The sequence below is a fragment of the Colobus angolensis genome, unplaced genomic scaffold, assembly GCF_000951035.1.
Source record: "Colobus angolensis palliatus isolate OR3802 unplaced genomic scaffold, Cang.pa_1.0 Scaffold8, whole genome shotgun sequence".
Taxonomy (NCBI): domain Eukaryota; kingdom Metazoa; phylum Chordata; class Mammalia; order Primates; family Cercopithecidae; genus Colobus; species Colobus angolensis.
The window spans coordinates 6,862,070-6,884,006 of record NW_012121820.1 but is presented as its reverse complement, the minus strand read 5'-3'; the positions used below and the strand labels follow the sequence as shown (position 1 = coordinate 6,884,006).

The 21,937-nt window shown below is 47.1% G+C and overlaps 1 protein-coding gene across 1 annotated transcript in view; it reads left to right on the top strand.

Annotated features, from left to right (window-relative positions):
• SLC2A10 (solute carrier family 2 (facilitated glucose transporter), member 10) overlaps positions 1-11,413 on the top strand; it is a 20,176-nt gene extending 8,763 nt beyond the window's left edge. Inside the window, exons 2-5 of the mRNA XM_011928853.1 lie at positions 423-1,706; positions 2,247-2,369; positions 4,780-4,915; positions 8,867-11,413. Of these exons, the coding sequence (XP_011784243.1) occupies positions 423-1,706; positions 2,247-2,369; positions 4,780-4,915; positions 8,867-8,945 (1,622 nt within the window). The 3' untranslated portion in view covers positions 8,946-11,413. The remainder of the gene's footprint in view (positions 1-422; positions 1,707-2,246; positions 2,370-4,779; positions 4,916-8,866) is intronic.
• The last annotated feature ends 10,524 nt before the right edge of the window (positions 11,414-21,937 follow it).

The following is a 21,937-nucleotide window of genomic DNA, read 5'->3' as shown; positions in this document are numbered from 1 at the left end:
GGATGGATGGATGAATGGATGGTTGAATAGATGGAGTGGATGGATGGATGGTTGAATAGATGGAGTGGATGGATGGATGGATGAATGGATGGTTGGATGGATGGATGGATGGATAGATGGATGGATGAATAGATGGAGTGGATGGATGGAGTGGATGGATGGATGGATGGATCAGTGGATGGTTGAATGGGTGGTTGAACAGATGGAGTAAATGGATGGATGGAGGAGGAATGGATGGATGGTTGAATTGATGGAGTGGATGGATGGACGGATAGATGAATGGATGGTTTGAGTGGATGGCTGAATAGATGGAGTAGATGGATGGATAGATGGAGGTGTTGATAGATGGAGGGAAGGTTGAATGGACTGATGGTATGACAAGGAACCATTCTAACTCTGTCCCTGTCACTTTTATTTTTTAGGCCGCCCCCCACCTCTACTGCCCTTGTGTGCTTCTGTGTCTTTGCTGGGTGGCCTGACCTTTGGTTATGAACTGGCAGTCATATCAGGTGCCCTGCTGCCACTGCAGCTTGACTTTGGGCTAAGCTGCTTGGAGCAGGAGTTCCTGGTGGGCAGCCTGCTTCTGGGAGCTCTCCTTGCCTCCCTGGTTGGTGGCTTCCTCATTGACTGCTATGGCAGGAAGCAAGCCATCCTCGGGAGCAACTTGGTGCTGCTGGCAGGCAGCCTGACCCTGGGCCTGGCTGGTTCCCTGACCTGGCTGGTCCTGGGCCGCTCTGTGGTTGGCTTCGCCATTTCCCTCTCCTCCATGGCCTGCTGTATCTATGTGTCAGAGCTCGTGGGGCCACGGCAGCGGGGAGTGCTGGTGTCCCTCTATGAGGCAGGAATCACCGTGGGCATCCTGCTCTCCTATGCCCTCAACTATGCACTGGCCGATACCCCCTGGGGATGGAGGCACATGTTCGGCTGGGCCACCGCACCTGCTCTCCTGCAGTCCCTCAGCCTCCTCTTCCTCCCTGCTGGTGCAGATGAGACTGCAGCACACAAGGACCTCATCCCACTCCAGGGAGGTGAGGCCCCCAAGCTGGGCCTGGGGAGGCCACGGTACTCCTTTCTGGACCTCTTCAGGGCACGAGATAACATGCGAGGCCGGACCACAGTGGGCCTGGGGCTGGTGCTCTTCCAGCAACTAACAGGGCAGCCCAACGTGCTGTGCTATGCCTCCACCATCTTCAGCTCCGTCGGCTTCCATGGGGGATCCTCAGCCGTGCTGGCCTCTGTGGGGCTTGGCGCAGTGAAGGTGGCAGCTACCCTGACTGCCATGGGGCTGGTGGACCGTGCAGGCCGCAGGGCTCTGTTGCTAGCTGGCTGTGCCTTCATGGCCCTGTCCGTCAGCGGCATAGGCCTTGTCAGCTTTGCCGTGCCCATGGACTCAGGCCCAAGCTGCCTGGCTGTGCCCAATGCCACTGGGCAGACGGGCCTCCCTGGAGACTCTGGCCTGCTGCGGGACTCCTCTCTACCTCCCATGCCAAGGAACAATGAGGACCAAAGGGAGCCAATCTTGTCCACTGTTAAGAAAACCAAGCCCCATCCCAGATCTGGAGACCCCTCAGTCCCCCCTCAGCCGGCCCTGAGCTCTGCCCTCCCTGGGCCCCCTCTGCCCACCCAGGGACATGCACTGCTGCGCTGGACCGCGCTACTCTGCCTGATGGTCTTTGTCAGCGCCTTTTCCTTTGGGTTTGGGCCAGGTAAGTGGAGTTTTCTTGCAGGTGACTCTGGAGCCTCCTAGCCCTCCTAGGGGGAAGTTGGGGGACTTCCCACCCTGACTACCTGGCAGGGTGTCAGCGGGGCACTAAAAGTGGGTTGACCATGAAGCTTCAGGGCCCCTCACTTACTAGCAGTTGCTCCTCCCAGGGCCAGTGCCTAATTTTATGTTTGTAATTTGTATTCCTTAAAAGGCTCCCCAAGTCATTTGAGCTTCAGGTCCCTTACAGCCTGGATAGCTCACAACTGGAAGGAATTTAATGAATAGGGTGAAAAACCAATCATCCCAGTTCGTCCAAGACTGTTCCCATCTCTGCATTGAAAGTCTCATGTCTCAGAAAACCTCTCAGTCTTCAGCAAACTGAGACCCTACTGGGATTCTTACAGAGGTATGGGGGTGGGAGTTTGGTATCAGGAGCCTGACACTGCAAAATCCCATTGTTGAGAGGCTGCGTGTTTGACCTGATGGCACCAGGCCCCAGGTCCCACCACAGCCCAGGAGCCCTCCTGCTCTCCCACCCTAGTGACCTGGCTTGTTCTCAGCGAGATCTACCCTGTGGAGATACGAGGAAGAGCCTTCGCCTTCTGCAACAGCTTCAACTGGGCCGCCAATCTCTTCATCAGCCTCTCCTTCCTTGATCTCATTGGTGAGTCCTTCCCAGAAAAGTCCATTTTTTTTCTGTGGCCCAAGCTCCCTACTCTAAAGCAGACATTTTTGGATTTTCCTATGTATTAGCTGCAGAACCATTATTCTGTGCAGAAACATCACCAAGTGTCCAAAACGACAACCAGGACCCTCATACGCACTGTAAAACTCCCCCGGCCAGCTAACGGGTGATAGTCTACACCCAGTACTGGTGAGAGGTCATCTGAGGTCAACCAGCAGGTGTAAGAGTAGCAATGTTTATTTGCTCCAAACTGGCTTAAACTGGTTCATGACACCTGTTTTTCTCGGCTTTTCTTTTCTTTGGAAGTTTTTCTTGGCTTTTCTTTTCTTTTTAATTTTTTTTGAGACAGAGTCTTGTCTCAGCCAGGCTGGAGTGCAGTGGTGCAATATCAGCTCACTGCAACCTCCACCTCCCAGGTTCAAGCTATTCTCCTGCCTCAGCCTCCTGAGTAGCTGGGACTACAGGCACCCGCCACTATGCCCGGCTAATTTTTGTATTTTTCATAAAGACAGGGTTCTACTAGGTTGGCCAGGCTGGTCTCAAACTCCTGACCTCAAGTGATCCACCTGCCTTGGCCTCCCAAAGTGCTGGGATTACAGGCATGAGTCACCGTGTCTGGCCTGGAAGTTTTTCTCAAATCAAGTTTGGGTGACATCATCTCTTCCTCCCTAGCATTGAAACCCAGTCTGCGGTGTGGTGGGATGGGGTGGAAATTATGTGGGCCCAGAACACCAGGGAATGACTCTGAAATGCTGAGATGCTCATGGCTCCAGACCCTGGTCTTCAGTGGGTATTGCTCATCTGGGCCAGAGTACACAGGCTCCTTCACTGTGGGCCCCAAGGCACAGTTCTTAGGGTTCAGTTATTTTCCTATTCCCTATGGCCAAGAGTTTCCTTCTCAAAGGTGCAGCCAACTTGGGAGGCTGGGGGGCAGTGCTGTGGGAAATCCCAGTGGAATAACCCCCCCATCATGGCTGTCTTCCACCCCCAGTCTTAGGGAATCCAAGCTTCTCCCTGCAGCCTCAGTCTTCAAGCATTTCCCTTTGTGTGGAGTAAATGAGTAAGAGAGGAGAAAGAAGGAGAGAAACAAGGAAGGGAGGAAGGAAGGGAAGGAGGGAGAAAGGAAGGAAGGAATTTACTGGAATTGTATCATATATCGTCCCCATTTCACATATGGGAAAATACATCCTTACCCCATCCAGCCAGGGAGTCAAAAGACTACAGTCAGCCCCACTGACTTCCAGGCTATTGCTCCCCCTGCTGGCAATAGGTCCAGCTGGTCATGGGAGGCTGCCTAAAGGAGATATGGATGTGGCTGTCAGAGGTGAGAATGGCTTCCAAAACATAATTTGTCTTCTGCCTTGACAAAGACCCTTCCTCCACAGCCTCTTCTCTGTCTTGGGCTGGATGACATCAAAGGACTCAGGGTCATTCCCATCTTGGCTGCTGGCTGAGACCCACCGGAGGCTCTAGGAAGGAGGCTGACTCCGGGTCTGAACTGTGACTTTTGTCCTGTCTCCCAAACCAGTCACAGGCCAAACTGGCTAAAACTCAATTCTCTGAATGATTGATTCACTGAATGACCAATTCATGGAATTTCTGGGTGTTTTGTTGTTGTTGTTGTTGTTGTTTTTGTTTGTTTGTTTTTTTGTTTTTTGTTTTTGTTTTTTGTCTTTTTTTATTTTTGAGACAGGGTCTCACTCTGTCGCCCTGAGTGCAGGGCAGAGTGCAGTGGTATGATCTCGGCTCACTGTAGCCTTAACCTCCGGGGCTCAGCCTCCCGAGTAGCTGGTGCTACAGGTGTGTGCTGTCACGCCCAGCTAATTTTTTTATTTTATATTTTTAGTAGAGACAGGGTTTCACCATGTTGCCCAGGCTGGTCTTGAACTCCTGAGCTCAAGTGATCCTCCCACTTCAGCCTCCCAAAGTGCTGATATTACAGGCGTGAGCCACTGTGCAGAGCCCAATTCATGGAATTTCTAAGGATTTTTTTTTTTTTTTAAACTGAGATTTGCCAAGCTGTGTCTATGCAGCTGTTTGGTAACTCAGCTGGGTCCACGATCCTTCAGGCCAGGCTTTTGGAGCCCAAGCACACTCCACGGGAAAGTGCTGTAGATGTGGGTGAGGGGTCTTTCCCATAAACACAAGTTGCCGTTGTCTCTGTGCTTGTGGACTTGCATCCTGGCTCATCCCCGCCTTTGAGACAATCAGTGAGATTTCCGCTTTAACGTACTTACTGACAGCTTATTGGTCATTCTGCAAATTGACCATTGGGAACATTTGCTTTGAGTGAACTGACTTTCCATGCCTGACCTAGAACCCGCCAGTTGGCCCAGGCTGCGGGGCCAGAGTGCCTGGCCCCAGGCCTACACACCCGCCCTTTTTCCAGGTACCATCGGCTTGTCCTGGACCTTCCTGCTCTATGGACTGACCGCTGTCCTCGGCCTGGGCTTCATCTATTTATTTGTTCCTGAAACAAAAGGCCAGTCATTGGCAGAGATAGACCAGCAGTTCCAGAAGAGACGGTAGGAAGCTGACAGGGTGGGTCTGGGGGAAGAGCTGCATCACACCCCAAGCACATGGCTTCAGGATTTTTGTCTTTGTGCTTTCCCTTTGCAAGCGGGCATTCCTCCTGTCTTCCTGGGCACTAGGAGTTTTATCCGGTCACACACAGCTGTTTTCCTTGAGTTGTTCTGTGTCTCCCTACAGTGCCTTTTCATTTGACTTTAAGACCCAGCTCACAGGGATTTAAAAATCATTTGATTATGGAATACAGGAGGCTAGAAGAGTAGAATCTTAAAACCATAAACTATCTTAGAGTCACGGGACCTTGGAGAAGCAAAATATTATAACTATGGCCTTTGAATATTGCATGCAAAACACTTGTGGGCTTCATGCATTCATTCTGTGGCTATTTATTAAGTCGTTACTATGTGCCAGACAGTGTTCAGAGCCTTAGGAAACTTGCAGAGATTAAGGAAGACAAAGTTCTTGTCCTCAAGGAGCTTCCATTTGATGGGGGAGGGAAGACAACACATGCATAAACAAGAGCATTTTAGTTGATGATGGGTGATTAGGAGAAAATGAAACAGAGCAAAATATGTTGAGAGGGCCAGGGTGACACAGGGGAACAAAGAAGAAAGGGGTTGTGGCTGAAGTAGAGTGGGTGGTCAGGGAGGGAAGTCCTCTCAGAGGAGGTGGAATTTAAGTCAGTGAGAAGGAGGCACCCATGTAACGATGAGGGGAGGAGCATTAGGCAGAAGGAACAGCAAGTGCAAAGGCCCTGAGGTGGGCATGTATCTGGCATGTGTGAGGAACAACAAGGAAGCCAGCATGCCTGAAACAGAGGGAGGGAAGAGCGTGCAGGGTCAAACAGGCTAGATGGGTAGGAGCTAGATCGCATCAGGTCTTTGGGTCATTAAGGGGAGTTCAGAATCTTAGCATCATGAGACTGTTCAAATAAAAGAAGAGTGGAATGGGAGCTTCGGAAGGAACTTCAAAGTGCTACAATCCTAAGCATCCTGGGCAAATGTCCCCAGTTACCTCTTGTAAGTAGGTGATAGTCACCAGCTCCTGACCGCCCATTCTGTTTCTGGGAAGTCATACAAAGTTTTAAAAAAACATTTTAATATTGACTAGTATCCCTGCACTGGCTTCTAAGCCCCACCCCAATCTGGCTCCTGATGTAAGAACCCGTAGTCAGCCCTCCCCACTCCAGAATGTCCTCTCCTGCTTTATTGAGTGGCACCTTCTGCAGTTTCAGCAGGCCCCTCAGCTGTATTAGTTAGGAAATCGATTTGGCTGCTTGAAGTTGTTCAAATGTCAGTTGGGGGTCCAGGGTTGGGTGGCAGCTGTGTGCCATGAGGTCATGCAGGGTCCCAGGCTCCTTCTTTTTTGTTGCCATGCCACCTCTTCCATATCGCCTTTCTTGTATGGCCTAAGGAGGTGCAACCCCACATACCTGCCGGAGGATAGGGGAGGGGAAGGGGTGGGCATCGTCCTCAGGGTCACTTCCACCCACATGCCTTTGCATATACTTGGCTACACCTATGTGCAGGGGAGGCCAAGAAATGTGGTTTTCAATCTGGGCAGCCATGTGCCCAGCTGATAATCAAGGGTTCTGTTACTAGACAGCTGCCTGGCATCTCTGCCACACTGGTTTTCTTGGGAGAAGATTCCAAATCCATCCTCTGGGATAAAAAGCAAAGGAGGCAGAAAGGCAGGTGGGAGCCAGCTTTGGGGTAAGGCAGGATGTGACTGCAGCTGTGGGGTGTCAGGCTGGTCCTGGGGTTACATGGGGGAACAAGGGCCAGCCCTTGGGGACTGGAGGCTGGGTCTGCTATGACTCTGGAGAAGACAGGAAGTTAGGGGTTTTCGTGGAGTCCGGAGGCAGGTCTGTGTTTTATCATCTCTGTCCCTAGAGGTCAGGGGGCTCTTGATATAGAGGCCACAGAGAGAGAAACTCAACTTTGGGAACACAGGACCAGAGCATGTCCAGGGATTTTGACAACAGGAACTAATGGGATAGGCTTTTCAGCAGCAACTATTTTCACTCTGTGTCCTCCATACAAAAGCCTTGGTCCCAGGAGAAAGTCTGATTGGCCAAGGCTGGTTTATGTGCCCACCTCCTAACCTCTAACTTAGCCAGGATAGGGTAGAGATCCTTGATTGACAGTCCAGTCAAGCCACATGCCACAGAGTAGACTAGTTTCCCCAAAATGAGAGGCAGATGCCGGTAGAGCTGTCACCCACTGCTGTAGGGCTGACTTCTTCTGCATCCCTATGCCTCAGATGTGCTTGTTGGAAATGGGGACCTACATCTTATAGATCTAGTTTCTCTACCTGCTTTAGGGACACATTAGTAACACAAGGGGCTCAAATCATCTTACATCAACCAATGGCAATTGGTTGCCGAAATGCTGTTTATTTTGCTTTCTGTCAAGTTATTTCTGTTCAAAAGAGACCTTTACCAATCCCTCAGGGGATATAACAACAACAACAAAACTTTCAAAAATTCCTGTTTTATCAGTTTCTCAGGAGTCGATTCATTCAACTTTCAGCAAATATTTTCAAGTGCCAGGCACTGTAGTAGGCTCTGGGGACAGACCCATGACTGAGAGAGACCCTGTCTCTGGACTTAGAAGGAAGTTACATTTTAATGTATAGGAGAGAGGTAGACTACAAAACTCAAAAATGCATAAATAAGATAATTCAGAATTTTTATATCATGAAGGAAATAAGGCAGGTTAACCTACCAGAGAGTGAACAGCAGATTTGGGAGATGGATACAGTGTCTTTAGCTAGGGTGCAAATAGCTATGGGTGCATTTGTGTTACAAGTGTATCAGGAATTTTCAACAAGCACGGTGATATTTTTGTGTATTGGTTTCACTCACTGCCCTGTTCCCAGGGCCTAGAGCAGTGCCTGGCACTGTCATCTTTAACCATGTCTCTGGCTGAATGAACGATGCTCAACGAAGGCCGCTCTGAGCTGAGACTGGAATTATGAGAAAAAGTCAGCAGTTTCAAGAGCTGGAAGAAATGTTCAAGCAGAAGAAACAGTTTCAAGAGCTGGAAGAAATGTTCTAGGTGGAGGGAACAGCAAGAGCAAAGGCTCTGAAGTGGAAACAAGTTAGGGGTTTTGAAGGGAGAGACAGGAGGCCCAAGTGGCCAGGGTGTGATGAGCAAATGGGACTGGAGGGGTTGGTGTCGGGGAGAGCGGCCATGGTGAGAAGATGGGATGTTAGGCTGAGCATGATGATGGTTTCCTTCTGAGCAGGTGTATTAGTTCATTCTCGCATAGATATGAAGAAATACTGGGTAATTTATAAAGAAAAGAGGTGTAATTGGCTCACGGTTCTGCGCTCTGTACAGGAAAAATGATGCTGGTGTCTGCTCAACTTCTGGGGAGGCTTCAGGAAACTTACAATCATGGCAGAAGGCGAAGGGCAGTCAGCACATCTTACATGGCGGCAGCAGGGGGTGGCGGGAGCAGGGGATGGTGCTACACACTTTTAAATGACCAGATTTCATGAGAACTCATTTACCATCTCAAGGACACTACCGAAAGGGATGGTGTTAAACCATTCACGATAAACTGCCCCCATGATCCAATCACCTCCCATCACGCCCCACTTCCAACACTGGGAATTACAATTGAACACGGGATTTTGGTGGGGACACAGATCCAAACCATATCAGTGGGGAGTGACAGATTTTTGTGTTTAGAAAGGTCACTGTGGATGTAATGGTGACAAGGGGTTATAGGAGGCCAGGGAAGACCCTGGGAGACCAGGGAGGAGCTGCTGGGGGTCCAGGTGAGAGAAGGTGGACATTTGTAGTAAGGCAGGAAGCAGGAAGGGTCATTGTAGGAGTGAAGGTGGGATTGGGGGGTGGGAACTCCAGTGGAAGGTCCACCCCCCAGGGACGGCCCCAGGCCTGGCCACCCCGTGATCCCACACATTCTCTGTTTGACAGGTTTGCCCCGAGCTTTGGCCACAGGCAGAACTCCACTGGCATCCAGTACAGCCGCATTGAGGTCTCTGCAGCCTCCTGAGGAATCCGTCTGCCTGGAAATTCTGGAACCATGGCTTTGGCAGACCGTCTCCAGCATCCTGCTTGCTAGGCCCCAGAGCACAAGTTCCAGCTGGTCATTTGGGAGTGGCCCCTGCCCCCAAAGGTGGTCTGTTTTTGCTGGGGTAAAAAGGATGAAAGTCTGAGAATGCCCAACTCTGAGGGTTTCTGAGGATCTAGCTTCATGCCTCAGTTTCCCCATTGACTTGCACATCTCCGCAGTATTTATAAGAAGAATATTCTATGAAGTCTTTGTTACACCATGGACTTTCTCAAAGAATCTCAAGGGTACCAATCCTGGCAGGAAGTCTCTCCCAATATCACCCCTAAATCCAAATGAGGATATCATCTTCTCTAACCTCTTTTTTCAACTGGCATTTTGGGGAGAGGGAACTCTCTTTTTTTACTCTTATTTTTTTTGAGGCAGAGTCTCACCCTGTCACCCAGGCTGACATGATCTCAGTTCACTACAACCTCCACCTCCTGTGTTCAAGCAATTCTTGTGCCTCAGCCTCCCAAGCAGCTGGGACTACAGGCGCCCGCCACCACGCCCAGCCAATTTTTTGTATTTTTAGTAGAGATGGGGTTTCGCCATGTTGGCCAGGCTGGTCTCGAACTCCTGAGCTCAAGTGATCCGCCCGCCTTGGCCTCCCAAAGTGCTCGGATTATAGGCCTTTTGACTCTTTTATCTGAGTTTTATTCGACCCCTCTAATTCTCTTACCCAGAATGTTATCCTTTGCCAGCAACTCTGACTAGTTGATAGGAGGCTTCAGCTCTAGTCCTTGGTCTGCTGGTATCATTGCTGTATGAATGACCATGGGCCTCAGTTTCCCCACTTGTATAATGGGAAGCCTGGACCAGGTCATTCTTAAGATTTCTACTGACTCCAGTGAGCTGGAATTCTAAATGCTGGTCCAGGAGCTGTCTCCAGGATGGCACAGGATGGCTTTGCAGAAAGGAGATAGGTTTGGAGGCCAACAAACCTGCTTGTCAATATTGCCTTTGCCTCTTGGCAGCATTTGAACCTGGGTAAAAAACAACTCCCTGAACTCTCCGTTTTCTCATCTGCAGAATGGGGATAATTATGTCTCAGGGGTGTATTTAGACCCTGTTTCCCTTCAGGAGGGTCCCTAGCTGGTCCAAGAACTGGGAAATTTCTACTCATCCTGTTACCCAGGTCCCTCCTCTGGACCCAGTAAAGGGTCAGGGTGAATCAGACAGGGGACTGAGCAAGTAGCTAAGACTGGAGATCACTTAAAGAAAGGACTGACAAGAAGCTCCCAGATGCTGGGGAGAATGAAGAGCTAAAATAGGTCCTAGGTGCTGGATGCTTTGTCATTCATGCCTGCACACATGGATGCTGGCAGAGCCCCCGGGGACTCTGGTCCCTCGAGTTCTCCTGTCTTCTCCATTCTAGATGCTTCCGGTGGTGTGCTGGAGCTGGCTTTGCCGGCTTGTGAGAGCTGATTGCTACACTTTCAGGATTTTTGCAAGTGTAAACACAGCCATTATAAAAAATTAAATGACTTAAATGTATAATTCAATAAATTATATTAAAACAAATACTCAAAACTCATTACCTAATTTTACTACATATTACTATTATCTGTGCTCTTGAAGCTACTTATATATAGTAACTCTTACAGAGACCTAGGGGAGATACCGTACGTTTCTTCCTGAGTCCCCACTCAATGACGTCACGTTAGATTGTCTTTGGTTGGTTAACTGGCTGCGGGGAGTGTTTCTGGATCACAAAGATTAGAGAGGACTACACATCAGGGCTTGATTTATTGTTTTGTTGGTTTTCTAGACTTCAGAACATGCTGGATTAAATGTCAGTAATGCACATTAAACTTTAAAGTATGTCTTGTTTATAGCCAATACAGTGTGAATAGCACCAAAATGTGGAGAAACTGTTCTTCCAATAGTCAGACACTATTATCCATTTCAGCTGACAGCTTCTCGAATCATTGAAGAAACTGCAGTTCTGACATTCATCTTCATTGTTTTACTTTTGTCTTCCTCACTAGTGTAAACAAAAATTTCAACCAGCATTCATGCCAAACTTATACCCATTCTTCAACGTCTCGCTGTAGAGTAATCAGGGATTTTTATTCATAGTCTAACTTTGTCAAATCATGGCTAAATCGCTGTAATAGTTGGCTTTGGATACAAGAGCTTGGCAAAAAAAATTAGCAAAAGATTCTGTAAGGATTAATTGGCTATATGGAGTTCAGGGTAAAGATTGTTTCCAATAAATAATATTTACAATAAAGAGTTTATTATTATTTGTAAATTGTGTGCAACAAACATATCCTTTATCTCTGTAAAATTTATACACAAAAAAATTAACAAAAGATTCTGGAAGAATTAATTGGCTCTATGGAATTTAGGATAGCGTATTTACAATAAAGAGTATTTACAATAATGAGTTTATTATTATTTGTAAATTGTGTGCAACAAACATATCTTTATCTTAGTAATATTTATGCACACACACATACACACACATTTCTTCCCTGGAGAGCTGTTGTTAGACATTTACCAGCACACTACTGCTTAGAGCTGTGCTTGTGGCCCCTTCAGATCTCTTCTCCCTCTAAGGACGCATAAACCTCACTCAATTCTCCTTTTCTCTCCTATCAGCCTGGAAGAATGCACTCCTAGTCCTAGGGCGAATTCTCGCCTTTCTTGCTCCAGGTTATAAACTTGGGGTTCAGGTAGGGAACATAAATGAGTGAGCCTTCCCAGTTGATGCCACTTTTCAAAATTATAAGTAACAAAATCCAATGTGAGTATTATAAGTAAAAGGGAAATTTGTTGACTGACACAGAGTCCGGTCACAGGCTTCAGGCATAGCTGGATCTAGGGGTTCAAGCAATATCACCAGGAATCTGCCCGTTTCCAAGCACTGCCTCTGCTTTTTGCTGTGGCACCTTTTTTAAAGGTGGGCCCTTTCCACAAGTGACAAAGATATCTCTCTCAGCTTCAGGCTGACATCCTCCTGGCTTAGCAGCCCTAAAGGAAAGAGACTCCCAGATGCTGACTTACATGACCCCAGATTGAGTCAAATGCCATCTCTGAGCCCATCAAGGTGACCTTGCTTGACCAGGTTTTGGTTACGTATCCACCCCAAGAGCACACATTAAGGATCAGCTTCTGTACCCGGGTCCTGGACTGTGAGCAGGGCTGGAGGGCTGCCAGTACTACCTCCACATTCACCTGGCACCAGTGCTCCCCTGCCCTTGACAAACCTTATCTTTGATCCCAAAGAGAAGGATCAGAAAAAGATGTGGCTCCACTTCCTGCTTGGGCCCCTAAGCCAATGTGTTCACGGCCACTTCCCCCGTGCCCTGCCTCCCAGGACTGGCCAGGCAGGAGGTGAAACCAGGGCTGCAGAGAACCCGAACAGGCAGGTGATGAAACTGGGGCTGCAGGGAACGCGGAGAAGCAGGAGGAGAGAAGGTGGAGGCATCTGTTGGGCGCCACTGCCAATGGAGGCCAGAGGGCTGAAGTTTCCTGCCCACTTGCCCAAGGCAGGAAGCACCATGGAGCCCAAGGGGGAAGTGACAGATACAGCAACACAATGATGAGATGTGGGCCTGAAGGAAATTTCTCTAAAATATCAATAACAACAAACAAGTTTAAAGTCAACATGCATAGGCCGGGTGCGGTTGCTCACGCCTGTTATCCCAGCACTTTGGGAGGCTGAGGTGGGCAGATCACTTGAAGTCAGGAGTTCAAGACCACCTGTCTGACATGGTGAAACCTCATCTCTACTAAAAATACAAAAATTAGCCAAGTATAGTGGCATGCACCTATAATCCCAGCTACTCTGGACGCTGAGGCAGGACAATTGCTTGAACCCGGGAGGCAGAGATTGCAGTGAACCAATATCACGCCATGGCACTCCAGCCTGGGCAACTGAGCAAGACTCTACCCCAATAAATAAAATAAAATGATAAAGTGAACATGCCTAAAGATTAAATTACCTTTTTATTGTCACTATAGAAAAGAACCTTATGAAATTGTTACAAGAGAAGCTGCAGCCAAAAATGGAGTAACACAAGTGTAATAGCGGTGGATCAGGTCGGTGGTGATGATGATGATGGTAATGATTTGTTATTTATTCTGATTTTCAGGTGTTCATGGCACTTGCCAATTTTTAACATTTCCAATTTGCAGGGATTCCTTTTCTCACTTTAAATAAATATCCATGTCCATACTTAATTTCATATGTGTGGTGTGTTTTTTCTTAAAAGAAGTCCTTAACATTGAATCGGCCTGGATAAGCCCCTTGCTGGCCAGAGAGGCGCTAGGACAGAGGATGGGAGGTCAGCTGCAAACTGAGCGTCCTCCTGTCCCTGAAGCCTCAGCCTGAGTTCTCCCCCTTGTCCTCCCTTCCTCCCTCCACTGGCCAGAGCCAAATCCAGCTGAAAGAGCCAAATCTTGGAGCTCAAAAGGGGTTAGTCACAGGGCAGGCTTTATTGAAAACTCCTGTGGCCTCGCGTCTTGGGCAGGAGGTTTCCTCCAAAACCTCATCAGGTGGAAATGTCAGGGCACCTGAATCGATTTTTCTGCGTAGGAGAGACTATTATTTTTTCCTACATCTCAATTGCTCCTAGGATTCAGGATCAACTAGGATTAACTGGAAAGCCCCGAATATGTGTTTGTAATGCCACCTTCTCAATTAGCTGCCCTCTTTAGGAGTGGAATGTAGGGAATGCCAGAAGCATTCAAAATCTATTTCTAGGTTGATTAATGTATATGGTTAAAAGGCATGGGTGAAGCAAAAAAGACCATCAAGGCTGTTTGGACCACACATTCATCCAATACTTGACTCCCTGTATTACTTAGAAAACTTTTCGACAGAAACGGAAACCAAGCGGGCTTAAGTTACCAGGGAACCCGCTCGTTCTGGACTAAAAACGTCATAGTTAGTCCTGGTTTCAGACAGGCTCAGCCTGATCCAGGACTAGGATGATGATATTTCCTTTTGCCTCTGTTCTCAGTTTTTTTCTATCACAAAATCGCTCTTCTTCCAGCAGCAACTCTGGCTACGCCCTTCCAGGTTCACATAGAGGGGGAGACAGGGTTTCTTTCTCCATCAAGCCCCAGCACATATGTTCTAGCATCCCACTGGCTCTCTGTGGGTTAAAGGTGCCTCTCCAGACCCAGCCATGGGGAGCAGGGCGCTGGGAGATGCAGACAGGCTTAACCCGAGCTGCTGGAAGTGGGGCTTGTACTGGCTTCCTAGGCCTGCATTCACAAAGCAACACATGCTGGGTGGCTTAACATAACAGAGGTTTATTCTCACACCGTTCTGGACCTGAGAAGTCTGAAATCGAGGCGTCAGCAGCTCCCTCTGAAGACTCCAGGGAAGAATCCTTCCTCACCTCTTCCAGTCTCTGGTGGTTGCCTGCAGTTCTTGGCATTCCCTGGCTGGCAGTTGCCTCAGTCCAAATCTCTGCCTTCACCCTCACGTGGCCTTCCTCCCACTGTGTGTCTCCTCTGTGTCTCTGTGTTACATTTCACTCTTCTTATAAAGACCCAAGTCACTGGATGGAGGGCCCACCCGAATCCAGTGTGACTTGATTACATCTGCCAAGGTCTTATTTCCAAATAAAGTCATATTCACAGGGGCCAGGTAGACATGAAGTTTATGACACTGTTCAACCCAGTACAGGGGCCGATCACCCCAGACGCTATGACTGAGTGGGAAAAAGTGGACACCATAAAGGCAAGTTGGCAAGAGAAGAGGAAAGAGATGCTGGAAATCACTCCGCACATTTCCCGTGGCCGCACTGCATCCTGTGTCCAGCTCCGTCTGCACACACCCCCGGATGGGGGAGTCACTTCCGAGCCAGGCAGGCTGTTGCTCCTGCCGGTGCCCTGCAGTGTGGCCCTGCCCTCATGTTCACCAGAGGTGTTATTTGTGGTCTTGGTCATGACTTGATCGAGGATCATGGGGTTCTCAGGCACAAAACTAAACTGCGAGAGGAGCTACAGGAGGGAGGGATGGGGGTGCAGACGGAGTGCGTAGAGAGGGGGTGACCTGGACAAGAGGAAGGGTTCAGAAGGTGCAGTCAGGAGACCCGGGATTGATTCTGTCGCAGCTACTTAGTTAGTTTTGTGATCTCGGGCAGGTGATTTAACCTGTCTGAGCCTCAGTTTCCTCAACTGTAAAATGTGGGCAGCAGCAGCCCCCAACCCAAAGGGCTGCCGGGCAGATTCACTGAGATACTGGGTAGGAAAGCTCTTTCGCAGCTGCGAAGGGCAGTGCGACCACAGGGCGGGGATCCACCAAACCCTTTCCCCCAGAAGCGGGCAGGGCTTCTTGCCCCACACAGGGCTGTCCCCAGCTCCCGCTGTCCCAGGGCCAGACTCAGTTTCCATATTTGTTCATTTTACTTTCCAGCTTAAATCTTTTTTTCATCTATGGCAGAGGAGGAGGAGGATGGCATTTTGACACGAGACACAACATTTTCAGACACCCCCTGAAAGCGTTTCCAGACCCTCACATGCTGGGTCCCATCCAAGGATAGAAAATGATTTATCGTGGATGGTTTGGCACGCGTTTTGGAGTTTTTCCTCCTTATGAAATGTTTAACTGGAAAAGCTGACATTCTGCTTTTAACTGGTTCTCATGAGATGAGAAAAATTCCCAGGTAGGTTATATTAAGTTGAAAGTCTCCTATTCTAAATGTAATTAAATAACAAATAAAATTCATTCTTAAAAATGATTCTGAATTTTTAATTCAGAATTCTTTTGAAGGATGGCACACCAAAACATTATTACACATTTCCAAATTATAGTAAACTCTAATTTATTTAGTTTTGCTTTGTATTCAAATTGTATTAAAATCAAAACATTTGTTGACCCAATTTAGGTCTTCCGAGATTATCTAGTTAACATACTCTCTCTTAATAGTCACATGAATTCTTTTTTGTTAAAATATTTGCATCTTTAGTAACTGTTTTTGCATATTAAATCACATTTTTCATTGTGTGTGTATGTGTGTGTGTGTTTCCATTGAATTTGGCACACCATGAAGTGATTTGGGACTGATGCCATCCTGCCTCTCCTGGTTTGACAGGTTAGGTTGCTGGTTACTGAGATATGATCCCCAAAGCTTCCTCTGTAGCGTAATAAATATTACATGGATCCTTAAGCTGATCAACATAATTTCAATACCTAAGCAATAAAGAGATTAAAAAAATAAAACCTCCAAGTTACCTCTTGATGATGAATAACATGCCTTATTTGTTTTTTGGTTAGGTTGATAGAACCTCACATGACTATAGACTCTCTGATGTCACACAGTGTTAGGGATGCCAGAAGTAACTATAAAGTGGGTATTTGTCTTTTTGACTTTTCAAAAGCCGAAGCTAGGCCTAATGCCAAACAGTGATTACTGTCTGATACTATTGTTATAGGACCAACAGATTCATATACCCACTGTGTGGTAACAGACCCATTACACCAAAACAGCAGGGATGAAGCAGAGAAAGAGTTTAAAGATCACAGAGACATCTTGAGCCCAGGTCCTAGAATGAAAAACGTGGAATAGACCTGAACCCTACCTGTAGCCTGAACCAGGGCTGCTCCAGCCGACTCATATCTCAGAAAGTGTCACGACCCGCAGGACAGTCGAATGGGCCCTGGAAGGGGGAGTGGGAATGGAGGAGACAAGAAAACACGAGAAATGCAGATAAGACAAATAGCCTGATCAAGTCTCGTTTAATGGTGGCAGTGCAATGCCTTATATAGGCTGGCAGAGGAAGAGGTTGGGCCAGGGCGGTGACGGAGGGCCGGATTTTCTCAAATTACAATTGCGCATGCGCCATGGGTTTGTAATTTCCCCGGGCGTGGGATCGCGCCTGCGCAGTAGGCTGCATATCGTCCTGGGCGGGAAAAATGTTTGCGCGCGCACGGGAAAGGTTGGCGCGCGCGGGAACAGTTTAGGCGCGCGCAGGAAAAGCTTTAGGCGCGCGCGGGAACGGTTTGTAATGAAGAACCCGGAAATGTGCCATCTTGTCTCCGCTTTGCGGAGATCAAGCAACAGAGGTCGGCTAATTCCGGGCCTCATGGCTCCGGACAAGAAAGTGAGAAAAGGAACACTAATTAAGAGCCTGGGAAGCCAGGTGCAGTGGCTCATGCCTGTAATCTCAGCACTTTGGGAGGCCGAGATGGACAGATCACTTGAGGCCAGGAGTTCAAGACCAGCCTGACTAACAAGATGAAACCCCATCTTAACTAAAAATACAAAAATTAGTGGGGTGTGATGGCACACACCTGTAGTCACATGTACTTGGAAGGCTGAGGCACGAGAATCTCTTGAACCTGGGAGGCAGAGGTTACAGTGAATTGAGATCATGCCACTGTGCTCTAGCCTAAGCAACAGAGTAAGACTCTGTCTCAAAAAAAAAAAAAAAAAAAAGTTATGCAGCAGATGCTAACTAATACAGAATCCAACAAGGTAGAAAGTGGTTTTACCTGGTCCATTGTGCGCGCAAACATTTTTCCCGCCCAGGAAGATATGCAGCCCTTGCCATGCCTGAAAGCCCCAAATTTTAAAAAATAATAATAACAATCCACTTTTTATATTCAAAAATGAAAAATCTTAAAAAACATAAAGAAAGATAAAATCACCTATGACCTACCACATAGACATAATTATTAACAACATTTTTGTATATATCCATGTAATCTCTTTTCTCTGATGACAGATCAAGTTACTTACAGAGGAAGATCGTGAAAAGGCAATCCTATCCTTTAAATTGTTCAGATCAAAAACTTCGGAGGGGCCAGATGCAGTGGCTCACACCTGTAATTTCAGCACTTTGGGAAGCCAAGGTGGAGGGACTGCCCAAGGCCGGGAGTTAGAGTCCAGCCTGGAGAACATAGTGAGACTCTGTCTCTACAAAAAAAAAAAAAAAAATTAGCCAGGCATGGTGGTGCACACCTGTGATCCCAGCTACTTGGAAGTCTGAGGCAGGAGGATTGCTTGAGCCCAGGAGTCCAAGGCAGCAGCAAGTTATGATTGTACCACTGCATTCCAGCCTAGATGACAGAGAGAGACCCTGTCTTCAAAAAAATAAGCAAAACTAAAACAAACCATCAACAACAAATCTTGCAGTCACCCCTAACTCCTCTTTTGCACTCCCACATTCAATCTGTTAGCAAATCCTGCAGGCTCTGCCGAATTTGACCTTTCTCATCATCTCCTCCATCATCATCATCATCATCCCTCCCTAGATTAAGGCTGCCACCACTTTCTAACAGGTCTCCTTACTTTGCTCCTTGCCCCCTATCTTCCATGCAGCAGCCATGAGGGGCTTTTAAAACCTAAGTCAGTTCATATGACTCTTCTGAGATGGTCTCCCTGTGGCTCCCCCTCTTACTCAGAGGGTTCCTTATCAGAACCTCTCAGGCCCCCAATGAACTGCCCAACCTTTTCCTCCAATCTCATCTTCTCCCATTATCCTCCTTGCTCAGTTAGCCTAGCCTTTCCCAGTCCCTCCAACACACCAGCCACACCCTGCCTCGCGTCCTTACCTCTTTCTGTGTCGTTGGTTAGGAATGTGCACACTCCTCATACTTGTATGGCTCGCTCTTTTCCATCAAGAGTTATTCAAGAGTTATCTGCTCAGGAAGGCTTTTCCTGGCTACGCCAGCTAAAATGTCACACTCACATGAGCTCATACACATGCGCACACTTAACATGTACACACACACCCCTGCACATGCATGCACACATGCATACTGCACATTCCTTCCTCCTTGCTTTACTGCTTCTCCTTGACCCTTTACCGTCATCTAACATATGATACAGCTATGTTGTTTGTTCATTTAATATCTATGTCCCTTGCTACAGTATTCGTTCCCCAAGGGCAAGGCGTTTTGCCTGTTTTGTTTACTGCTGTAGTCCTGGTGTCTAGAAAAGTGCTTGGCACATAAGTGGACAATTAATATTTGTTGAATAAATGAATGAATGAGTGAATGTAAAGTTCCTGGAATGTTGCAGATGTACAATAATAATAAAGCGTAATCATTAGCACCAAACAGGTAAAAGAAGGATTTTCTTCCTTTTTCATTGTAGATGCTGTAAAAAGTTGACAGAATTGAAAAATGGAGTTTAAATATGTTACATAAAGTCATAAAGGCCACTGGTAGGAGAATTAGTAATAATCTAACTAACAAAAACAAGGAGGTGAAAGGAATAAGGGGCAGTGGAGCGAATGTATATGAACAAAATTCCGCATCCCTAAAAATCGATCATTTATACAACGCTCTACATCTATTTCTTAAAGCAGAGGCCTCAATGATTTGGACATTGGCCTTCAAATGTTTTTAGTTGTTACAGACATTGCTTTTAAAAAATTTTAGTTAGTTGCCAACCTTTGAAATTTGGAATATTTCTCAGAGAACTTGGTATTTCTGGCTTCTCTTGAAAAAGATCTGGTTACGATGGGTCTGCATTCTGCAATCGAGCCACCAGGTGGCGCAGAGTCAATAGCAACTCCCTTTCCATGCCACTTGAACCCTCCTGCTTGCTACAGATTGCCAGTGATTTTCACTCCTGGTATAAGTGTTTCATAGAAACAGTCCCTGGACCGGGTGCAGTGGCTCACACCTGTAGTCCTAGCACTTTGGGAGACCAAGGCGGGTGGATCACCTGAGGTGGGGAGTTCGAGACCAGCCTGGCCAATGTGGTAAAACCCTGTCTCTACTAAAAACACAAAAATCAGCAGGGTGTGGTGGTGGGCACCTGTAATCCCAGCTACTCGGGAGGCTGAGGCAGGAGAATCGCTTGAATTCGGGAGGTGGAGGTTGAAGTGAGCCAAGGTCATGCCGTTGCACTCCAGCCTAGGCGATAGAATGACTCTGTCTCAAAAAAAAAAAAAAAAAAAAAGAAAGAAAGAAAGAAAGAAAGAAAGAAAGAAAGAAAGAAAGAAAGAAAGAAGGAAGGAAGGAAGGAAGGAAGGAAGGAAGGAAGGAAGGAAGGAAGGAAGGAAGGAAGGGAAAAGAAAAGCCTGAAAAATAGAAAGCAAGATTTCTGACAGTAGCAATCTCAAGGCAGTTGGAAGAACAGGAAAGACTAGCTCCCCACATAGAACCTTCTCTACTGTCTGTGTGTTTCTGTGCATTCTCATTCATGTCTTGCTTCTGTAATGAAAGGGCTATGACAGTGAAAAAAAAATTTAAAAAAAATTTTTAGTACTTTGGAAAACACTGAAAACTATGATAAAAACTGCCCACGTCCTACCAGTTACTAACAACATTTTAGCATATATTCATTCATCTACTCTTTTGTCTATGACGATAAATCAAGCTAGTTAGAAATGAGGACAGGTATTGGGACATATAGATATTCTCACATCATTGAGACCACACAGTATACAAAACGCTGTGGCATTTACTTTTGGAGATTATCAAGCATTTCACATGAGGCTGAGTTCACAAACATATCGTCTTTGCCAAAGTTACAAACGGTATCCACGATTTCTCCCAGGGTCTGGCTTTTTCTTTACTTCTGAATGTGTAGAAAAATGAATTATGTGCCTACCAAGACAACATTCCAGTTTTCCTGGCAAAGGCTAATTCTGCCGATGGAAACAGAGTGCTTTCATTTTCTTTCTTTCTTTCTGCCCACCATTCTATGCTTTTCTGGTTTCTCTATGTGCGTATTTTCTCCCTGAATTTGACATTATGAAGTTGCTAAGTTCTTCCAGATTTAAGGTGCTATGCCATCTTAAATCTCTGGATTTGACAGGCTGGGCCAGTGGTTACTGAGATATGATCCAAGAAGCTTTCTCTGGGGCCATCTGCCAATCAGATGTCAGCTCATAAGGAGGAAGAACTTGGCTGCTGGCCTGCACTTGGATGCCAGAGTTGGTTGCCTTTTCCTTGAATTGTGTCTGCACAGTGCTGGGCACCCAGTAAGTTCTCACTGCATCCCTGATGGGTAAAATCTGATCAGGTAGCTCTTGGACGGAGATATAAAATGTTTGCCTCGTGTCAACTCTTCTTGATCTTTTTAAGCCATGTCTTCCGATCTAAACAGTGTTTAAAACTTTCTCCCATTGTAGCATCTATGGCCTTACTAACTTCTCTGATCCTATCGTGGGTGAATTTTTGAAGACAATTATAATCCGGGCTGCATGTCAACACCTGAAATTTCTAGGTTTCCAGTGTCACCCATTCTAAAACCCGATTCGAAGACTCTTCCATGCAATGTAGGAAACCAAAAACTACCACCACCACGCCCTGTCATTGCTGTATCTTTGAGGTCATTTATCCGGCTTTCCTGTCTGGTATGTTGAAAGAGTGGAAGTTGGGAGTTAGAGGGGTGCAAGTAGCAACTTGATTTTACCTCCCACTGCCCATTCAAACAAACCTGGTGGGATAGTTCTTTACCTGCCCTGCATAATCCGTTGGGCAGATCCCTTAGTCCTTCTCCACACCCTTAGATCATGACAAATAACGATGTGGTGATGATGATAATAATAAAATGTCTCCAAGTCACTTCCGAGTGTAACAACAGTCTAAATGAAGTCATTAAAATATTGAATCATGTCAAAACTCTTAATTTCATTCCTACGAAACCTCTCTCCTCCTCCACTCTCATTTCTTCTCCTCCCCAGACCCCTTGGGCTCTGAAGAGGTGAGGGGCAGGGACGTTTTACTTGGCTGGTGTTGTGATGATGTGACCTTGTGCTTTCTGGGCTTAGAGGGCCAATTCCTTCTTTCCTTAGCTTGTGTGTCCCAGGTGAGGGATGGTCATTCTTGGCAATTCTCCCACTGGCAACCTTCAAATTTGCTTCCTGGGATGCAGGCAATGTGCCTCCTCTGGCCAGCCACTCTTGAGTGTGCTCACAGGTCCTGGGCATCCCCTGGACCAGCAGCCCCGTTTGGGTCCCTCACATTTTCAGGCAGTCCTGCACTGGGAATCCCAAATAATCCCAGACCA